At 33.2% G+C, this 20,043-nt stretch overlaps 1 protein-coding gene and 2 long non-coding RNA genes across 7 annotated transcripts; all 3 read left to right on the top strand.

Moving 5' to 3' along the window:
* The first annotated feature begins 2,703 nt into the window (after positions 1-2,703).
* On the top strand, positions 2,704-15,701 carry LOC102627336 (3-oxo-Delta(4,5)-steroid 5-beta-reductase-like). 5 transcript variants are annotated; one of them, XM_052441780.1, is made up of 3 exons: positions 2,704-3,019; positions 3,254-4,102; positions 15,257-15,701. In XM_052441780.1, the coding sequence occupies exons 2-3, from the start codon at positions 3,370-3,372 to the stop codon at positions 15,481-15,483; spliced, it is 960 nt and encodes a 319-aa protein (XP_052297740.1). In that variant the 5' UTR covers positions 2,704-3,019; positions 3,254-3,369; the 3' UTR covers positions 15,484-15,701. The 5 variants fall into 5 exon arrangements, with proteins under 5 accessions (XP_052297740.1, XP_052297738.1, XP_052297739.1 ...); XM_052441778.1 differs by having other exon boundaries at positions 2,708-3,019; positions 3,187-4,102; XM_052441779.1 differs by having other exon boundaries at positions 2,709-3,019; positions 3,190-4,102.
* Positions 5,411-6,866, top strand: LOC127902523 (uncharacterized). The gene is made up of 3 exons (XR_008054884.1): positions 5,411-5,947; positions 6,374-6,436; positions 6,580-6,866. It is a non-coding gene; the product is annotated as an uncharacterized LOC127902523 (long non-coding RNA).
* Positions 10,362-12,846, top strand: LOC127902522 (uncharacterized). Its single transcript, XR_008054883.1, has 3 exons — positions 10,362-10,653; positions 11,206-11,257; positions 12,582-12,846. It is a non-coding gene; the product is annotated as an uncharacterized LOC127902522 (long non-coding RNA).
* Positions 15,702-20,043: the final 4,342 nt, after the last annotated feature.

Raw genomic sequence — 20,043 nt, 5'->3', positions numbered from 1 at the left:
ATATGCTTGTATGTTGATGACTTGCTTATCTTTGGAACAAATATGCAAGGAGTAGATGATACAAAGAAGTATTTAACTTCACAATTTAAGATGAAAGATCTTGGTGAAGTAGATACTATCTTAGGTATCAAAGTGAATAAACATAGTGGGGGTTACTCGTTGTGTCAATCTCATTATATAGAGAAAGTGCTTCTTAAATTCAATTATTTAAAATTTAAAGAAGCTAATACCCCATATGATTCTAGTATTAAATTACTAGAGAATTCAGGCCGAATAGTAGCTCAACTAGAATATGCTAGTGCTATTGGTAGCTTGGTGTATGCTATGCATTGTACGAGGCCTGATATAGCATTTGCAGTTTTCAAAATGTCAAGATTCACGAGTAACCCTAGTGTTGAACACTGGAAAGCAATTGGTAGGATACTTGGTTATCTTAAAAGGACCGTTAATTTGGGTTTGTTTTATAATGATTATCCTGAAGTACTGGAAGGATATTCAGATGCTAGTTGGGTAACCAATACAAGAGACAATAAATCCACTTCTGGTTGGATTTTTACAATTGCTGGAGGAGCGGTTTCTTGGGCTTCAAAGAAACAAACGTGCATAACTCATTCAACAATGGAAAATGAGTTTATAGCACTTGCATCTGCAGGCAAAGAAGCAGAATGGCTGAGAAATTTGTTGTTTGATATAATGTTGTGGCCACAACCAATGCCATCTATTTTTTTGTACTGCGACAGTGAAGCTACATTGTCTAGAGCTTATAATAAAGTGTATAATGGAAAGTCTAGACATATTAGCTTAAGACATGAATATGTGAAACAATTAATAGCAGATGGTGTTATTAATATTGTTTATGTTAGGACTAATAAGAACCTAGCAGATCCTTTAACAAAAGGTCTTTCAAGAGACTTAGTTAAGGATACATCTTATGGAATGGGATTGAAACCTTTTTATAATAAAGTCACCAACGACGGTAACCCAACTATGTAGTAGTTATACTGCTACTCCATAGTTAAATGGGTAATAACAAGTTGTTGTTATGTGACTGGTTTGACACCGAGTAATAAATAATCCCATTCGAGATATTCGGTGCAAATAGCTACGAGGTTGAGGTTGAGTATTTACTCTTAATGAAGTTCAAGTCTTTTAGTAGCTAAAGACATGATTTGAAACTTCACCTAAGTGAACATAAGAAATGGTGCCGTTTCTAACAAGGTCATGGTTTAATCTTGTAAATGTTCATGAATCCAAGATAGAGCACAAGGCCGGAATAGTGCTAACTATTGGAACACAACTTTGAAATCTGGGATAGCTTATATGTGATGTATCTCCGGTATTTACTTAAGAGACAAAGTTTAATGCTTAGCACACTATTGTCTTGTAAATGCTTTGAAATACACTCACTAATTAAAGGTTAAAATCGAAAGATACCTTTTTGTATGTATAAGTTTATCATTAATAAATCTGAAAAAATATTACAATCTAGTGGGGATTGTAAGATAGATTGTAACATCTTTCAAGTTTTTTTTGGTTTGATATTCTGGACGAAAACGGTTTGCCGTTTATTGAGAAAACGGCTAACCGTTTTACTCCAGAGAGCATGTTTTATGGTCTAGAGAAAACGGCTCACCGTTTGTGGAGAAAACGGCTAACCGCTTTACTCCAGAGAGCATGTTTTATGGTCTAGAGAAAACGACTCACCGTTTGTGGAGAAAACGGTTAACCGTTTATGTACAGTGAGTAACGTATTTGACATTCTGGAATAAAACGGCTCACCGTTTATTAAGAAAACGGTTCACCGTTTATTTCCAGAAAGGCGTCAACTAGAAAACGGTTAGCAAGCTTGAAAATTTCAAGTGTCAAACGTTGCAAAATCAAACAAAAAAGAGTGTCTTTGAAGAAATACCATTTCGAATGGTTGTATTCTTTACTAAACATCTTCTTCATAATAAGAAAGATATACAATAAGATTAATATCAGATTTTTTGTAGGTTTCATATATGTTCTAGAAATACAATCTTATTTGCTAGAGATTGTATTTAGGATTTGATATATCTTGGGGGTAATTTGCCATTAAAACTTTATAGCAAACCAAGATTGGTGAGGGTAAATAAAACCTTAAAGGAAAGTGTGCAAATACGTCTCAAATCCTAAGAAATATTCTTTGTTCTTTGCCTCCATATTCTTCTAATTCACCATCAAATTAAAGTCCATTACTCCATCAAATGGAAGGACAATAATGGCTCAACCGATCTCACACAAATTTTTCTCTTCGTTACCGAGTAGATGATAAAACACCAACGATCTAATTTAAATTTTTTTAAAGCATTTACATGTTACAATTAGAAATTGGCTCTCTAATTTTGCAGGATTATATCCATTTTATTACTATGTAGAGGAGGAATTGAATCCTAGCTGAAGGTTGGACTCAAACTGGTGCACCCATGGTCCATTGGCGCCCGTGGCTAGGAGCCCAGCTGCCAACAATCTAATTCAATAATGCCTCATAAAACTATTAGTATAATCTAAATTTATCTTCATAAACTGAAATCAAACATCTTTTTAAAAAAGTACAATTAGTCGATAGTGAATATAAATGTATGAGAAATTGAGCCTGAGACAACTCAGTGCGGAATCAACGTTTTTAGCAGATTCCATTTAATAGCTTCTGTATGATAAGAATATTAACATCCTAATCAACATCAATGCCCATAGAAGCAGCGGTGGCCTAGCAAAAGTCAAATCCCTGTATGACAAGGGTCGAGTAGTTGTTGCAGCAGGCCCACGGACACTGGCCTTCACTTTTCACCACACATTGTGTATTTGATCTTTCGATAATTTATCATCAGCGAGTGATCCAGATTCTGCCACACACGTCACTCACTGCTCACGGTCGTTCGATTCGCTGCTTTGTTAGCTATGGTTCCTACACAAGTAGAAGCAAAAACAAAATTCATTATCCATCTTCTGTAAAATGAGCCGGCGGAGGTGGGCAGGTGCTGTTGACGCTCCTAAGGTAAGAATAAGACTAACTCTCTCTAAGTCTGTACTTGATAAGTTTATGTACCACTTTTAAATGTGAAAAATGAACAATGATAGAAATAATGTTAATTAACTAGGGTTTTTTTTTTTCTAATTTAAACATCATTATTTTTTAAATACTCATTGTTTTTATTTGTGAAGAAGAAATTTGAAGAAGATAAGAAACCTGGAAACTACCAGAATGTGGGACTTATATTAGGCGTGACAGGAATTGTAGGCAACAGCTTGGCTGAGATATTGCCCCGATCGGATACTCCTGGTGGCCCCTGGAAGGTCTACGGGGTGGCACGACGCCCCAGGCCCGACTGGAATGCCAGTCATCCGATGGAGTACATCCAATGCGACGTCTCCGACCCGGACGATACACAAGCCAAGCTCTCAAAACTCACTGATGTCACCCACATCTTCTACGTGACGTGGGCCAGCCGTCCCACTGAAGCCGAGAACTGCCAGATCAACGGTGCAATGTTTCATAACGTGCTCCGTTCTGTAATCCCAAACGCACAGAATCTCCGTCACATCTGTCTTCAAACTGGAGGCAAACATTACCTGGGACCATTCGAGTGTATTGGCAAGATACCGTCTCACGATCCTCCTTTTACAGAGGATTTGCCGAGGTTAAACGTACCACTTTTTTACTATACTCAAGAAGACATATTGTTTGAAGAAGTCGAAAAAAGAGAAGGCTTGAATTGGTCCATACATCGACCTTTCGGAATATTTGGGTTTTCACCTTATAGTTTGATGAATATTACAGCCACTCTCTGCGTGTACGCTGCTATTTGTAAACATGAAGGCATTCCTTTACTATTTCATGGCAGTAGAGATACTTGGGAAGGCTTCCACGAAGTTTCGGACGCAGAGTTAATTGCGGAGCAGCAAATTTGGGCTGCACTGGATCCAAATGCAAGGAACGAAGCTTTTAATTGCACCAATGGAGATGTTTTTAAGTGGAAGCATTTATGGAAAGTGTTGGCTGAGCAGTTTGAGATTGAGAATTATGGGCTTGAAGATGGAAAGGGTAGTGAGAGAGTGAGATTGGAGGAAATTATGAAAGGTAAAGAAAGTGTGTGGGAGGAGATTGTGAGAGAGAATCAGCTTCAGCCAACGAAATTGAATGAGGTTGCTGTTTGGTCATATGCAGATATGGGGTTGAATATTGGTGCGGGTTATTTAGTTAGCATGAACAAAAGTAAGGAGCACGGGTTCTTGGGTTTCAGGAATTCTAAGAATTCCTTCGTTACTTGGATTGGTAGGCTAAAAAGTCACAGGATTGTGCCTTAAGTAATTTTTTTTTCTTAATTTGTGCCTTAGTTAAAGCTTTCAATTAATTGTTAGTTAAAGCTTTCAATTAATTGTTCAAATTGTGATTGTTTGGCTGGAAGAAATGCAGCTTTTGTTTGATCTTTGCTTTCCAATCAATGAAAAGTTATCACCACTCGATGTTCAAAGCCTAATCCTAGTCCAATGCTTCTTTAAATAGTTCGTCCGTCGAAACCAACTGATTCGAAAGACAAGAAAAGGAAAGAGGGAAAGAAAAGTTGACTGCAACAATATAACCGATTAAAATGAAATCTTCCAATATTTTTTAACTGGAGAGAATTATTTAGAGAGAGGACAGAGAAAGAAAATGGGTGAGAAAATGAAATTAACCTAATGTTTATGGGCATTTATGTCACCTTCTCATAATTATTCCCAACTGTTAGGGGGGTATAATTGTATTTTTATTGGAACAAAGCGGTCAATACTTACATTTAGTAGAAAATCTCTAAATACACACACACACACACTATTGATTTCCTAACATGGTGAGACATTCATAAAAACCTAACAAAATTGAAGCTTTAGACACTTTTTCTTCTTTCTATCTCACTTTGTTGATTCCATCAAAATTATATCTAATATATTTTCCTGATTAATTGGTGAGTATAAATTATGTAGAATTATTTTATTGTTATACTTTTTGCTACGATTTTCAAATTTTAGACAGGAGCCAAAACATTTTTTATGATAGCAGATTTATTGAGAAAATAAAATTTTGTTCATTCAATTAACCCTCATGAATGTTCACACGAATTAATGAGATGAGAAAACCCAAAAAAAAAACTTCAATTCATTCATATGAACAAGTTAGCTATTTCTTGAAATTAAAATAAAAATGTAACATATGCACTTTGATTTTTTCTAATTAAGTGTATGAATTAATTTTTCCTCTTCGATATTAATTTTAAAATTATCACAACATTAAATCGAGATAAATTGAGCGCGATTAAAAGCTCGGGTAGTCGGACTTTATTTTCGTCACGGTCCGGTATTAGCTTAATTTGTATTAAGCTTAAGTGCAAAAAAAAAAAAAAAGAAGCCAGTTTCTATAAATGGAAAGTGGGAATCTGGTTTCCAAAAAAGGAAAGAGAGAGGGGGCACGTGAGAGAGAGAGAGAGAGAATTGATCCGGTTTGACCCACGAATCCGACCCGACCCGCGACTTTGACCCGGACGGATCTCGTGATTCCGGCCACCTCACCGGCCAAGCTTGGTACCGATATGAAGCTTGGAAGCCGGCTGTCATAGCCCTGCCACCCTCGCCGTCGAAAACAGACCAGAAAGCCGGCGATTGAGCTCGAAAATTCTCGGCCAAGACCCGTTTTCACCGCCTTTAATCCCGCCACCACTCGGATCTTGTTCCTCAACTCACACTCATCACTTTCCGACTGACCACGACCACCAGGGACGCCGTCTTTGCTGCAAACGACCACCGGAAAGCTCACAGATTTTGGAGCTTCGATCCACCGCTATCGCCGCGCGTGGGGACTCACGGGCACCACCATTGGACTCACCGAGGTCTGAACTATCAGACCTAAGCTTCCCATTGTCGTTGACTGAAGTCCGGTCACCGTTGACCGGTAGGGGCAATTCGGTAAATTCATAAAACTTTAGGGTGAATTTGTAATTTATGGAATTAGTGGATAATTTGGTAATTTTATATTAGGGCAGTGAGGTAATTTGAGATTTTGAGGGTAATTTGGTAATTTAAGTTGGTAAGGACATTTTGGTAATTTTACGTGCTGAGGGTAATTTCGTAATTTCTGACATTGTGATAATTTCGTGATCTGAATTGAGGACAATTTAGTAATTGAAGATTCTGATGATAATTTGGTAAAATAATGATGTTGGGGGCATTTTGGTAATTTTGGCATGTAGGGATATTTCAGTAATTTTGTGCATGCGGGAATAGTTTATTGTTGATAGATATTCGCTTCGAGAATTATTATGTAAAATTAGTTGTATTTCAAATTTACGGAGAATGATTATGTCATTTCCTTGATTAGGAGGATCCGCGAACGAGAATCATCCCGCAGACGTTGTTGATACCGAGTTTGGACTTCGTCACTGTGAGTGGAATATACAAAACTTATTTTCATAGTATATGCTGATTTTATGATACAGTGCAGTATGTTTTGATAAATAAGTATTTGATGCTTCCTCTACTAGCTTGATGCCTAATGCACATTTTTCTCTTATAACTGCCATAAAGGAACTGATGAATAGACAATGGCTCATTACCATAAAGCATATATATCGAGAAGCCAATTTTGCTGCAGATTCCATGGCGAAACTTGCTGGTTCCTTACCCCTTGGACTTCATGTCTTTGAAAACCCCCCCGAGGGTCTTTGTTATTGGTTATGTAATGATATATATGGGACCTCTATTCCCCGTTCTGTTTTAGCCTAGTTTTACTAGGCTCCAATGTATCAAAAAAAAAAAAATAATAAGTATTTGATGCTTCGATTTAATGATTTTCTAGAAATTTGATTTTTATCTATGTGTTGATATTTATTGTTATTAAGAATGAGTTTGATTAATGATTTTATTATCGTTTTTGAGTAGATGCATGATATTAGAATTGAGTGGATTTGAGATATGTTGAATAAAAAGAAAATGAGATTTAAGATGTGATTATATGTTTACGTACATGTGTATAAAATGTTATTTGGAAAATCATTGGACAGTACCCTTCCTCTCTAGATACAGAGATACAGATAATACGAGATGAATACAGAGATACAGATGAGATGAGATAGAGGCCTTTGGGGCCCGTCTGAGCACACATAGAGGATTTGGGCCGTGTGTTTGGGCGCTTTTGCCTTTTGGGGGCTTATGCATGCAGTATGATGATTATAGAGATACAGATGTTCAGATACATGAGATATGAGATGAGATTTCCCCGTCTATCCGTTGTAGCTCCGGGGCATGATGGTTCTTTGATTGCCCTTTCGTCGAGGTCCGGATATGATGAGATCATTTCCTTGGGTACTTGTTTGGTGATAGTTTTTTATATTCAGCATTTGATATTATAAGTATTATGATTTCATTGATTTTATGCAGATTTATGTAATATAGTATTTCAATGAATGATTTGAATTGAATATGTTTATATAAGTTCTTATGATATTTTGATGAAATTGATTTGAGAAAGATTAAATCATTTTAAATAAATTTATTTTTTCAAAAACTATTATCCACTCACTGAGCTCACTGAGTTTTATATTCACCCCATTTTTATTATATTTCCCCCCCCCCAAACAGGAGATTTGTAGGTATATCAGTCGACCCAGCAACGATAGTTAGATTTGAAATTGTGGCCACTTGATGGTGCTAGGAGTTGTAGATTTAATATTTTGATATTTGAGATATTGCGAATTGTATTTATTTATTATATTTTGTAATTAAGGATAACCATTGTATTTTAATATTAGAATGATTTGGGTGATATTTGATATGTTGACTTGAGAAGTTGGTTATGAAGGATGGATGGATATTGAATTATTTTGGGAGTATTGTTTTGTAAATTGCAGGTTTGGGGATGTTTTATTTATAGGGGAGATTCTGTCGAATTTTTGATAGAATTCTTAGATATTATAATTATTATCGATTTGATTATACGAGTTTAGACAGACTCGCCCTGAGTGCGAGACGGGTCGTTTCAAAAAAAGAATTATTCATTTATTTGCATATCAACTTTCACATTCACTTGTACTAAATTCTTTTTTGTAAATGGCAGAGATTCATAATTTGAGGATAATTTTGATATATTCACAATAATAGGATCACATATTTAGTTGTTTCCGTTTGATGTTTTACACTATCTGATAATTAAAAAAAGAAAAGAAATTGATGTTTTAGCTTCTAAAGTCATGTCTATTATTACCTTATAAACGATTTAAACCCAAGGTTGGCCAGCTGTATCTTAAAAGTTACAGTATCAAAGTGTTTAGTAAACATTAACTATTGTAGCTTAGAAATTAAGTTGATTTGATCTCACACTTGTATGAAAAAACCTATAGTGTCTTTATTATTTTTGTCAAATTATTATTTAATAATTATTTTATTATACATTATCAATTTTTATTTAATAGTTACAACTTTTTTTTTCTTTTTTCTTACAATGCTACAATATTTCAATATCAAATAGGGCCTAAACGAGAACAACTTCTAAATTAAATACGACGTCTCTCTTTTGATTATTTACGTAAGTTTGCCTAGTGGAGGTGAGATTTAGAAACTTGCAAAATTTGTATAACTAGCTAAAAATTACCAATCAAAGGACTGTTTTTTTTTTTCCAACAATAATATGGTTGAAAAGTTAGTTATGTCAAAATATATGGATTAAATGAGCATTTACCCTTCTTAGTAATTGGTGAGCATAGATTATGTAGAATTATTTTATTGATATATTTTTTTTATGATTTTCAAATTTTACACAAGAGCCAAAACTTTTTTCATGATGGCATATTTATTGAGAAAAAAAAATTGTTCATTCAAATAAACTTCATGGATATTCACATGAATTAATGAGATGAGAAAAAAAAAAACTTCCATTCATTCATATGAACATCTTTAACTATTTCCTAAAATTTAAGAGAAAAAAAAGAATTCTTCATTTATTCATATATCGAGTTTCACAATCGCTTGTACGAGGTTCCTGTGTGTAAATGGCTGAGATTTACAATTTGAGGACAATTTTGATATTTCAATAGACTACAAATGCATTTTGTGTTCATTTGACTTTTTACACCATTTGATAACCAAAAAAAATTGATGTTTTGGCTTCTATAATCATATTACTATTAAATTATTGTAAGAATATAAATAAATTAATTGGACACAATGTTGAATAAAATTTATTTAATTTATTTACGCATTTATAAACGTGTATGAAAAATATTTTTTATTGTATATATATAATAATTGATAACTAAAATAAATATTTTAAATTATTGATTTTATTTGGTTATCTTAATATAATTGGTGATAACAATCTCTTTAAAATTAATGATTTTATTTCGTAATTCATAAGGATAATTTTAGATTTTTATAATATATTTGAAGATTTATGAAATTGTATTAAATATAAAACTGATTTTCAAAATCAGATACTAAAAAGATACTGCATCCCTATTTTTCAAAACTTGCTATAGGATGGGGTGATCTTGCTAAAAGTAATTTTTTAAAAAATTTTCCAAACACCAAAATTGACATTTCACTACTACAAAAATGTAAAACAATGACCCATATGTTATGACGGTTGTTTAGAAGAACCGTCATTAAAAATATTTAATGACGGTTATCATATGAACAGTCATAATATATACCACTTATAATGACGGTTATGTAATAAATCCGTCATTAAATATCAAATAAAATTTACACTTAATTTTAATGACGGTTCATTTATAAAAACCGTCATTAAAAGTCACTATTTTAATGACGGTTCTTATATACAACGGTCATTATATGTGTAGTTAAAAATAATATTACTTTTAATGACGGTTTTTTAATAACCGTCATTAAAAATAATAATTTTTAATGATGATTTTTACATGGAACGGTCATTATATGTGTAATTAAAATAGTACTACCTTTAATGACGGTTTTTAAAAAACCATCATTAAAAATAAATTATTTTTAATGACGGTTCTTAACAAAACCGTCATTGAAAATCATAATTTTTAATGACCGTTATAATATATAACGGTCATTATATATATAATTAAAATACTTTTAATTTTAATGACGGTTCTTTAAGAACCGTCATTAAAAATTGACATTTTTAATGACAGTTGCATAAAACAACCGTCATCGTATATATTGATATAGTTATAAAAAAAAAAAAATTGGCCTTATACTAAACACCAAATCCCTAAAATTACAAATAATTTGTAAACATTAAAAGCAATTGCGCACACACGTTGCCCCTTTCTGTCAACAGCACGCACGCCGCCGGCGCACTTAGCCCATGCAGCAATAGCCAAGCACAGTAGCAACAGGCCACCAGCAGTCACTCTCTCTCTCACGCACACACAACAGCAAGCCAACACCAACAGCCCCTCTTTCTCATGCTCACTCTCTACTATGACAAAGTCAACACTATAGCCCTCTTACGTACTCAAGAAAACTCTAACCCATATCCAAACCCTCGCCGTCGAAGAAAACCCAATCCTTAATGGCATGAAATTAAAGCCTCCACCGTCAATCACCATCGAACCAAATAAACCCTAGCTTTACCATCACTCTTCGTTTGACTCGCTAAAGAAAGCACTCTATTAGGTGAGTCTCTGTTGTTTGATAATATATCTGCACTCTTTGTTGGCCGAAGCTTTTAGACAATTGCTTTGATTCCATTGCTTCGATTGGTTAGTTCTCTGTGATTAATTAGTTAGTTACTTACTCTTAATTTCATATTTTCATCTCTAACAGTGAATTTGGGAGTTGATTTATCTGTCGGATTTGTAATTTTTGCTACGGATCAAAAACTTCTTGAAGGTGTTTTCATATCTAACAACTTGAACTATCATTTATTTTGTCCTGTTAATGTTCAAATTTTTTTCTTTTTTATTAGTATGACAATTAGTCGAATGTGCTTGCACATAAAACAATCTTTTAACTTGGCGTTGGAATGTTTGTTTTGAGTTGTGTCCCCTTAATCAGTGACCATACAAAAGTTCCCCTTGATAAAGTGTTTAGCCCTATTAATGCCATAAAGTCTTGCTCTCAATTTTTCTGATTATGCCTATGGATTGATTACCTATTTCATTTACAAATTCAGTTGGCAAATGTACAATGCCTGCATGACATTCACATTTGGGTTTATAATGGCAGTCATTATGAGGAAGAAGGTTAGAATAACATCAGGGGAAACATCTGGGAGAAGGTATGTACTGTCAAACTCTTTGTTGGAATCATCACGAAATTTATATTGGATCATGGCTGTTCTATGTGATGCATTTTGGATTTGCTCTTGCTAGACAAGCAAAAACCTGTAAAATGTATTTTTTTTCCCATTTTAGATCTACTATCTAGTATCTTGTAGGTTTAATCTAAAATAGAAACCATTTAGGATACTGGACACAATTCTAATGAAGAGAAAAGATGTTAGACTTTAGTATTCAACCTTTTTTTTGGCCATATTTCTAGACCCCAAGTTTATGTCATGATAATTGTGTGATTGATAAGATATTTTGGTTTTGGACTTTATCTCAAGGATTTAGAGTTCGATTATATTTGGAAGTGGAATAATGCATTCATTTACATATGATGTTTGATGAAGTTCCCATAAAATTAATTCAATTATATATGTTTATGGTTCTAAGGAAGAAGGGCAAAAATTTTATCAGTGGGTTGATTTCACAAGTTCAAGTCAGTAAAGCAAAGAAATTGTTTTTATGCACTTTAACTTTCCTCCATTTAAGGTAAAAAAATTATTGAAGCTTTTGGAAGTGAATTGTTCATTTTGTTTGTGCGCATATGTAGATGGATTTACTTTTGGCTGCTTAACCCTTTCTCACTTATATTTTTTCAGTTTAAATTGCAGTATTTTGCTACTGTGCAACAGCACAAGAGGTTGTTTTATTGCTGTTTCTGTAAAAACACAGCACTAGGAAGCATCCAGGTAATGTTTCGCTGCTGTTATGCAGTAAAAACAACACCTGAAATTTCTAGGTGCTATTTTTACTGTTGTTTACGCAAAAACACAGCACCTAAAACTGTTCCTAGGTTATGTTTAGCTACTATTATGCAGCAAAAACAGCACCTGGAAACTTCCAAGTGCTGTTTTTACCGCATTTTATGCAGAAACAAAGCACCTGGAAGCATTCAAGGGCTGCTTTACTGTTGTTTTGTATTTAAAATTGCACTTAGAAATTTTGGGTGCTATTTCGCTGAAATTTTGAGACGTAGTATTCTAAACCTCAGGCCTTAATTTTTTTATTTCCAAGTGTATAATGGGTAGGTACTGGATCTCTTATGGATGATGTAGTTAATGGTTTTTTATTGTCTCTATTTTGGCGAATGTGTTGTCATTTATTATCTGAACACATGGTTGATTAACTTACTTGAGGTAAGTCTATTAATTAATAGTGATATGGTACTTTAAAGTCTTGTTTTACAACTTAAGTCACTAAAATGATTTAATATTTATGATTTATAATATATGAATATATCTTAATTCCTCTTTATTCTTTGTAAGAATGATGTAGATTGCTGAAGCTGGTGAGATTCATTTGCAATTGAAGACTTGATGAGAAATTAGATGTACTCACACATGCCAATCTTGTTGGTTGCTAGTGTTGGAGATTTTTGTAGAAGTTTAATGATTGTTGGAGATTTTTGTAGAGCTATCTCTTTGTATATGAAACATTTGCATCATTTTGTATATGAAACATTTGTGAAAAATAATTGTAAAGAATTTAATATGAAATTAGAATTAAAATAGGGGCGTGAAATAGCCTGAAATTTGCCAAATTTATTTTTTTAATAATAAATAACAAAGATGACGGTTATTTCAAAAGAACCGTCATCAAATATAGTGTTCTACAACAAAGATGACGGTTTTCTTCTAAAACCGTCATTAAATGTTGTTTCAATATTTAATGACGGTTCTTACAATAAACCGTCATTAAAATGACACATTTAATGACGGTTATTTAAATAAACCGTCATTAAAGATAGATATTTAATGATGGTTCTTACAATAAACCGTCATTAAAATGACACATTTAATGATGGTTATTTAAAAAACCGTCATTAAAAATATACATTTAATGACGGTTAGTGAACCATCATAAAAAACATACCCTCTTTAATGTCGGTGCCTAAGATGACGGTTTTAAAACCGTCATCTTATGTCGTTTAAAACTGTCATAAAAGACCAATTTTGTAGTAGTGTTTACTTTTTCAAAATTACTTTTGGGAACTACCAAAAGTAATTCCAAACGGGCTCTAAGGCCTTTTTTGATATTGAAGTTAAGTAGTTACGGCTTAAAAGTTACAACCATTTAGTATATACTAGCTTTGATTTAGAAATTAAATTAATTTAATCTCATACCTGTATGACGAATAAACTATAATATATATATTATTTTTATCAAAATTATTATTTAATAGTCATATTTACTAGAAATTGTTAATTTTTAATTCATAGTTACAATTGTTTTTTTAATTGTACTTATAGCTTCAAAGTTCCAGTACCACAATATCAAATGTTTTGATTATTTCCATGAAAATACAAATTAAAGACTCTTTTTCTCCCAAAACTGACTGGTGTGCCTTAAGCAAATTATAAAAGTGAAGAGACATATATTTGATTTTAGGTTTAAAACTCAGGGTCCACGTACTGAAGCTTCCGTAATAATCATAGGGCGATTTTATTGCAATGGTCACCGACACTGGCCTACTTATTTATTTGAGTTGGCACCGAGCTTGAAAACTGCGGGAAAGCAAACTGACTGACAATGACAGTGCGAAGCTTGGCCTTTAGCCGGAACCACATTTCACCACACATTATGATATTGGATCTTTCATTATTAATCATAGGGCGATTTTATTGCAATGGTCACCGACACTGGCCTACTTATTTATTTGAGTTGGCACGAGCTTGAAAACTGCGGGAAAGCAAACTGACTGACAATGACAGTGCGAAGCTTGGCCTTTAGCCGGAACCACATTTCACCACGCATTATGATATTGGATCTTTCATTATTGATCACATATTCACATTATCTAACTTCAACTGAAAAGTACCTTCTAGAAAGTGCTCGTATAATTGTTTATAGATAAGCAGTCTCTAAACTTATCATCAATTTTCCAGATTCATCAAAAAATGAGCTGGCGGTGGGCAGGTAGTATTGGCGCTGCTAAGGTAAAGATCGACCCCCTAATTGTCTCTCTTGAAAAGCTTATACATACACGTAACATGCTGATATTTAAAATAATGTTTGTTTAATTTGCGCTGTACAGAACAAATTGGAAGAAGATGCGCGACCTCAAGACTACCAGAACGTGGGACTTGTAGTAGGCGTGACAGGAATTGTAGGCAACAGCCTAGCTGAGATTTTGCCCCGACCAGATACCCTCGGTGGCCCGTGGAAGGTCCACGGGGTGGCCCGACGCCCCCGGCCTAATTGGAACGCCAGGTACCCTATTGATTACATCCAATGCGACATTTCCGACCCGGATGATACGCAAGCCAAGCTCTCAAAACTCACTGACGTCACCCACATCTTCTATGTGACGTGGGCCAGCCGTCCCACTGAAGCCGAGAATTGCAAGATCAACGGCGCCATGTTTCGTAACGTGCTCCGTTCTGTAATCCCGAATGCGCCTAATCTCCGCCACATCTGTCTCCAAACGGGAGGCAAACATTACGTGGGTCCATTCGAGTGTATTGGCAAGATACCGTCTCACGATCCGCCTTTTACTGAGGATTTGCCAAGACTAAACGTGCCGCTTTTTTACTATGATCAGGAAGATATATTGTTTGAAGAAGTTGACAAAAGAGAGGGCTTAGCTTGGTCCATACACCGGCCTTCCGGAATATTTGGGTTTTCACCTTATAGTTTGATGAATATTATAGGCACTCTCTGCGTGTACGCAGCTATTTGTAAACACGAAGGTGCTCCTCTAGTATTTCATGGGACCAGAGATACTTGGGAAGGTTTCCAAGAATTTTCGGACGCAGAGTTGGTTGCGGAGCAGGAAATTTGGGCGGCAGTGGATCCTAATGCAAGAAACGAAGCTTTCAATTGCACCAATGGAGATGTTTTTAAGTGGAAGCATTTATGGAAAGTGTTGGCTGAGCAGTTTGAGATTGAGAATTATGGGTTTGGAGAAGAAATGGGTTGTGAGAAGGTGAGATTTGAGGAAGTTATGAAAGGTAAAGAAAGTGTGTGGGAGGAGATTGTGAGAGAGAATCAGCTGCAGCCAACAAAATTGAATGAGGTTGCTGTTTGGTCATATGCAGATGTGGTGTTGAATATTGGTGCGGGTTATTTTGTTAGCATGAACAAGAGTAAGGAGCACGGGTTCTTGGGTTTCAGGAATTCTAAGAATTCGTTTATCACATGGATTGATAGGTTGAAAAGTCACAGGATTGTGCCTTAAGTAATTTTTTTTTTCACTTTTTGATTTGGTGCCTCGAGTAATTGAAAAGCCACGAAAAATTAATAGTTCAACCCGTGACTGTTTTGGCTGGAAATTGTACCCTTTTGTCAGATCCTTGTTTTGTTAATCAAAGAATTTTACTTCAGGTAGAAACAAAAAATTTGATGCCTTTGTTGTTGCTAAAGAGTTAATAAATAAATACACTACTGAATTATCAATCTTAGAAACCCTCCATTATACATTTCTGAATCACGTACCTTCAAGTTATAACGACCCAATGTTCAAGTAATGCCTAATCCTAGTAGTCCAAAGCTTCTTTAAATGGTTCGTGTGTTGAAAGCACTCTCTTTCGAACCAACCGATTCACTAGACCAGAAAAAGAAAAGATTGACTGTGAAAACATATAATCGATTAAAAATGAAGTCTTTCGAAATTTTTTAACTGGACAGCATTTATTAGAAAGGGGAGAGAGAAAGAAAAGGGTAAGAAAAAGAAAATTAAAATAAAGTTTATGGACATTTAAGTCATTTTGCATTAATTATTCGTTATAGTTAAAGGATAAAATTATAATTTATTTGGTCAAAGTGGTCAACACTTATATTTAATAGAAAATCTGAAAGACCAAGCCTATTCTCAATCATTCTAGGGGAAGAATAAACTCTTTATGTCGATTTTAAAACTTTGATGGTAAATCTATAGTAAACTAAAAATTGTCACGGAAGATTCTTGTACCACTACGCAGCTCGCAAGAGGAAGATTGAAGTGGTACCAAATTTGCTGTGAAATGAGTTTAACGACCGCATGCAAAAGATCAATTGTAAGAAAAGTTTAGTTGAGGAGCGAGCAAAGATATGCTGACCAATACAATATTTGAAAAATATAAACAAATGTTTTAAAATTATTATTATTATTATTATTATCAAATAAATATAGTGCAAACCTGTCTGAAAACAGGAGGGAGCCGGGTTTGATTTATGCTGTATAGGCCGCATTCTGTTTAGATATAGACCAGCCCAATGGAAACTATATGTAAGCCCAACACGGGTCTTCATCGATTTATGCAATGCAGTAAAAAAACATTTCTAATGGAAACATCTACGAATTAGAATCAGTCACTGTAATTAAAGTTACCATAAAGGGCAATCTTATAGAATTGAACGAAAATATTAATATCAAGTATACACTGCTGGTAGAAGAAAAATGACATTTGTTGGAGAAATTTTACAATACATTCATGTTGCGTTTATTTCCTGAATTAGGGAACTAGAATCCGGAAGTGGAATAATTGACAATGTTTACTTTACAAAATAAAATCAGAAAACGGAATTAGAACCATGAGACCCACCACAATTTGGGAAAGAGGAGACTCATTCTCAAGGGAGAGGTGGGAATGAGTCTCTCATTCTTAGAAATGACTATTTTGCCCTCTGCCGGAAATTAATAATGCCCATATCATCTTCATTTATAATTAATTAATATATTATTAAAATTAATTAATTAATATATCATAATTAATTAATATATTATTAAAATTAATTAATTAATATATCATAATAAATTAATATATTATTAACAATAATTATTAATAATTACAATTTTTGAATAAATAATCACAATAATTAATATATTATGATTATAATTAATTCATATATTATAATAATTAATCAATTAATAAATTAACGTATTATTCACAATAATTATGAATAATTATAATTTTTGATAAATAATCACAATAATTTATATACTTTTATTATAATTAATTAATATACTATTATAATAATTACTAATATAATTATTTTAATTAATTCAATATTATTATTATAATTAATTAGTTAATATACTATTATAATAATTATTACCATTAATTAATATATTAATATATTATTAACATTAATGTATTAATAATTATAGTTTTTGAATAAATAATCACTATAATTAAAATATAAAATAATAATTATGATAATAATTCATTAAGTACTTTTTAATAATTTGTTACAATTTAACTCATCCCGATTCCGATTCCGATTCCAAGATAAAATAAACATATCAATGGGATTCCAGTCCATTTCAATTCCGATTCCTATAGGTCAAGTAAATAACTTATTTTGATTCTAATTCCCCATTCTGATTCCAGCTCATTCCGATTTCAGCCCATTTCGATTACAATCAATTCCAATTACTGACAAGTAAACGCAACATAAAAGTATTATATTAACCATATAACAAGCAAATGAAACTGTGATATTTGTGTATTTATTGTGAAAGATCATTATGCAAATGGCAGTTACATTAAATTTAATTACACATGTTATACATGCATCGATTGGTTGTATTGCCTCTGATATTCTATACAATTTCTCCATTCACTGATATTAGGTTTAATATTAAAAAAAGAGTATCAGTATTTAATGACTTAAGTAGTTTTTAATACTTTTAACATACCAGTATCAACAGTTATTGATATTATAGGATAATAAATCTTCACTCATACTAAGATTTTATATTTTATTTTATTTTTAAATTTATTATTTTATTTATTGTTCACGATGTCGTTTTGGACTTCAAATTTGGATAAATTGTTAACTCTTCATTGCTTTCTCTTCACAAAATCGTTTACCTCTCTTTTTGACAACAAAAAACCAAAATAAAACAAAGGCCAAAACCAAAAGCAAAAACAGATCAAACAGCTCAACCTCTCTAGCCTCTTAATGATAGATCGAACCAGAAGCAAAAAGTTGATTCGAAGATTGAAGATTGAAGCTCTAGGTCAAAAGACACTTTTGATTTCATCAAAGTCTAAACCCTAAAAGCTTGCCTGCTCAAGTACAACAACATCGTCAGGATTATCCTTTTGTTGGAGTTCTTAAAGTCAGCCGCATCGAGCCGTCATGGTCGGTGTGACAAGCTAAAAGGTCACATTGACTTGAGCAAAAGAATAGTTACTGGAGAGGATATTCAAGCTTGTAAATAGAGGTACCACGATTAGCAAGCTCGTTCACTCTATCGTGCAACCCGTGCCTGAGACATTTGGAATCGAATTAGAGGAATTGATTTTGATTTGATTGTCGACATATTTTTGCTTTTAGATTCATTTTTTAATATTTTATAATGTTTAATTAGCTATAAATTTGAATTTCTAGAGTAATTTAGGTGTACTGGCGAATTAAATGTTGATTTTATGTATTTACTTTTGGATTTGAATGAATTTGGTAATAATGCTTTGGTTTTTCTTTTAGGCTGGGAAAGTCTAATATTTTCTACCAATTTCGTAGGTGCTTTGGTGAAATCCGCTTTCTCTTAAGTGTTCTTTGTTTGTGTTTCGAATGCAGGTTTAGTGCTTGATGAATTGCCTCATTCGGGTTTACTTTTTATGATGCAGAAAAATTATTGTCTTTCTTATTATCGAAACTTGGTTGTTATTAGTTAATTAATGTAGAAAGATTCAATAGTTATTCTTGTTTCTTTATGCAGATGGTGCTATAGCTTTTCTTCTATGTTCTATTCTTTTTTTCAAGATATTTATAATTGTCGATCCAATATTTATTTATTTATTACTTTTTATTGAAGCATAGATATTCTTCCGCTGACCAAAAGTTATTTTATGCCAGTAGTTTTTCAATTGTAAGAGTTCCATTAGTAGCTAGGTCCTACCAATGCTATTGTTTCGTAACCTTTGTTCATATTCATGTTAATAGCTTCTTCTTCTTCTATTCGAATACTTATTATAATATGTTTCTAGTTTATTGATTCCATTTTAAGCTCATGTCTCGTTTAAGTTCTATAACTTCTAATTGTTTTAGCGACATCATTCATTTGTTTGAGCGACAACTTGATGTTGGATTTTTAATCCAATAGTGTTAGATCCTTAATTCAACGTTGGGCTTATATATGTGAATAATTATATGTTGCAGACTGTTATATAAGGTTAAGCTTAATTAAAAGTGATCTATTTAGTTTTACAGTATTATGGGCATTAATGTATTTAATAGGGTGTGGACCTTTAATGTGTAGAGACCCAATAGTATTCTAATTCTATGATGGACAGAATTAGGAATATCCAGTGACAACAGGAAAATATTGGCTATATAAATGGTTATGGTCCTCAGGCCACGCGTATTTTTCTATTCTCTATTGACATCTCATCATCGGAGAGAAAGCGCAGAGAAAATTAAAGGACTTTCTAGGAGAACGTGTAGATTTGGAAGGCCAACCACACAACCCTAGAGAGGATTTAAGCATTATGGATTCAGATACATTTCCGCATAATTTTATTATTGATTCTTAGTGATACAATATGAATGTTCCTGGGTTATAGGTGATGGTTTTCATCAAAAGTTTTCTCTTGCCCCAACAATTGAATGATGCCAAAGATGATAAAAACAAAAGAAAAGAAACAAAAGTTTATTACTTATTTATGCTTGCACATTTATATACTCTTAACATATAATGACAATTGGTTAATTATAAGATTGGAGTGTTCTGCTTCATTTGATAGTTGTAAATAATTACTGAGTTTGTTAGCTCATTATAGAACTTCAGTTACACACTTGGCATGTCGTG

Source organism: Citrus sinensis, chromosome 5 (genome assembly GCF_022201045.2).
Source record: "Citrus sinensis cultivar Valencia sweet orange chromosome 5, DVS_A1.0, whole genome shotgun sequence".
NCBI lineage: Eukaryota > Viridiplantae > Streptophyta > Magnoliopsida > Sapindales > Rutaceae > Citrus > Citrus sinensis.
Note: the sequence above shows the minus strand (reverse complement) of the source record. Positions and strands in the feature narration are given on the sequence as shown.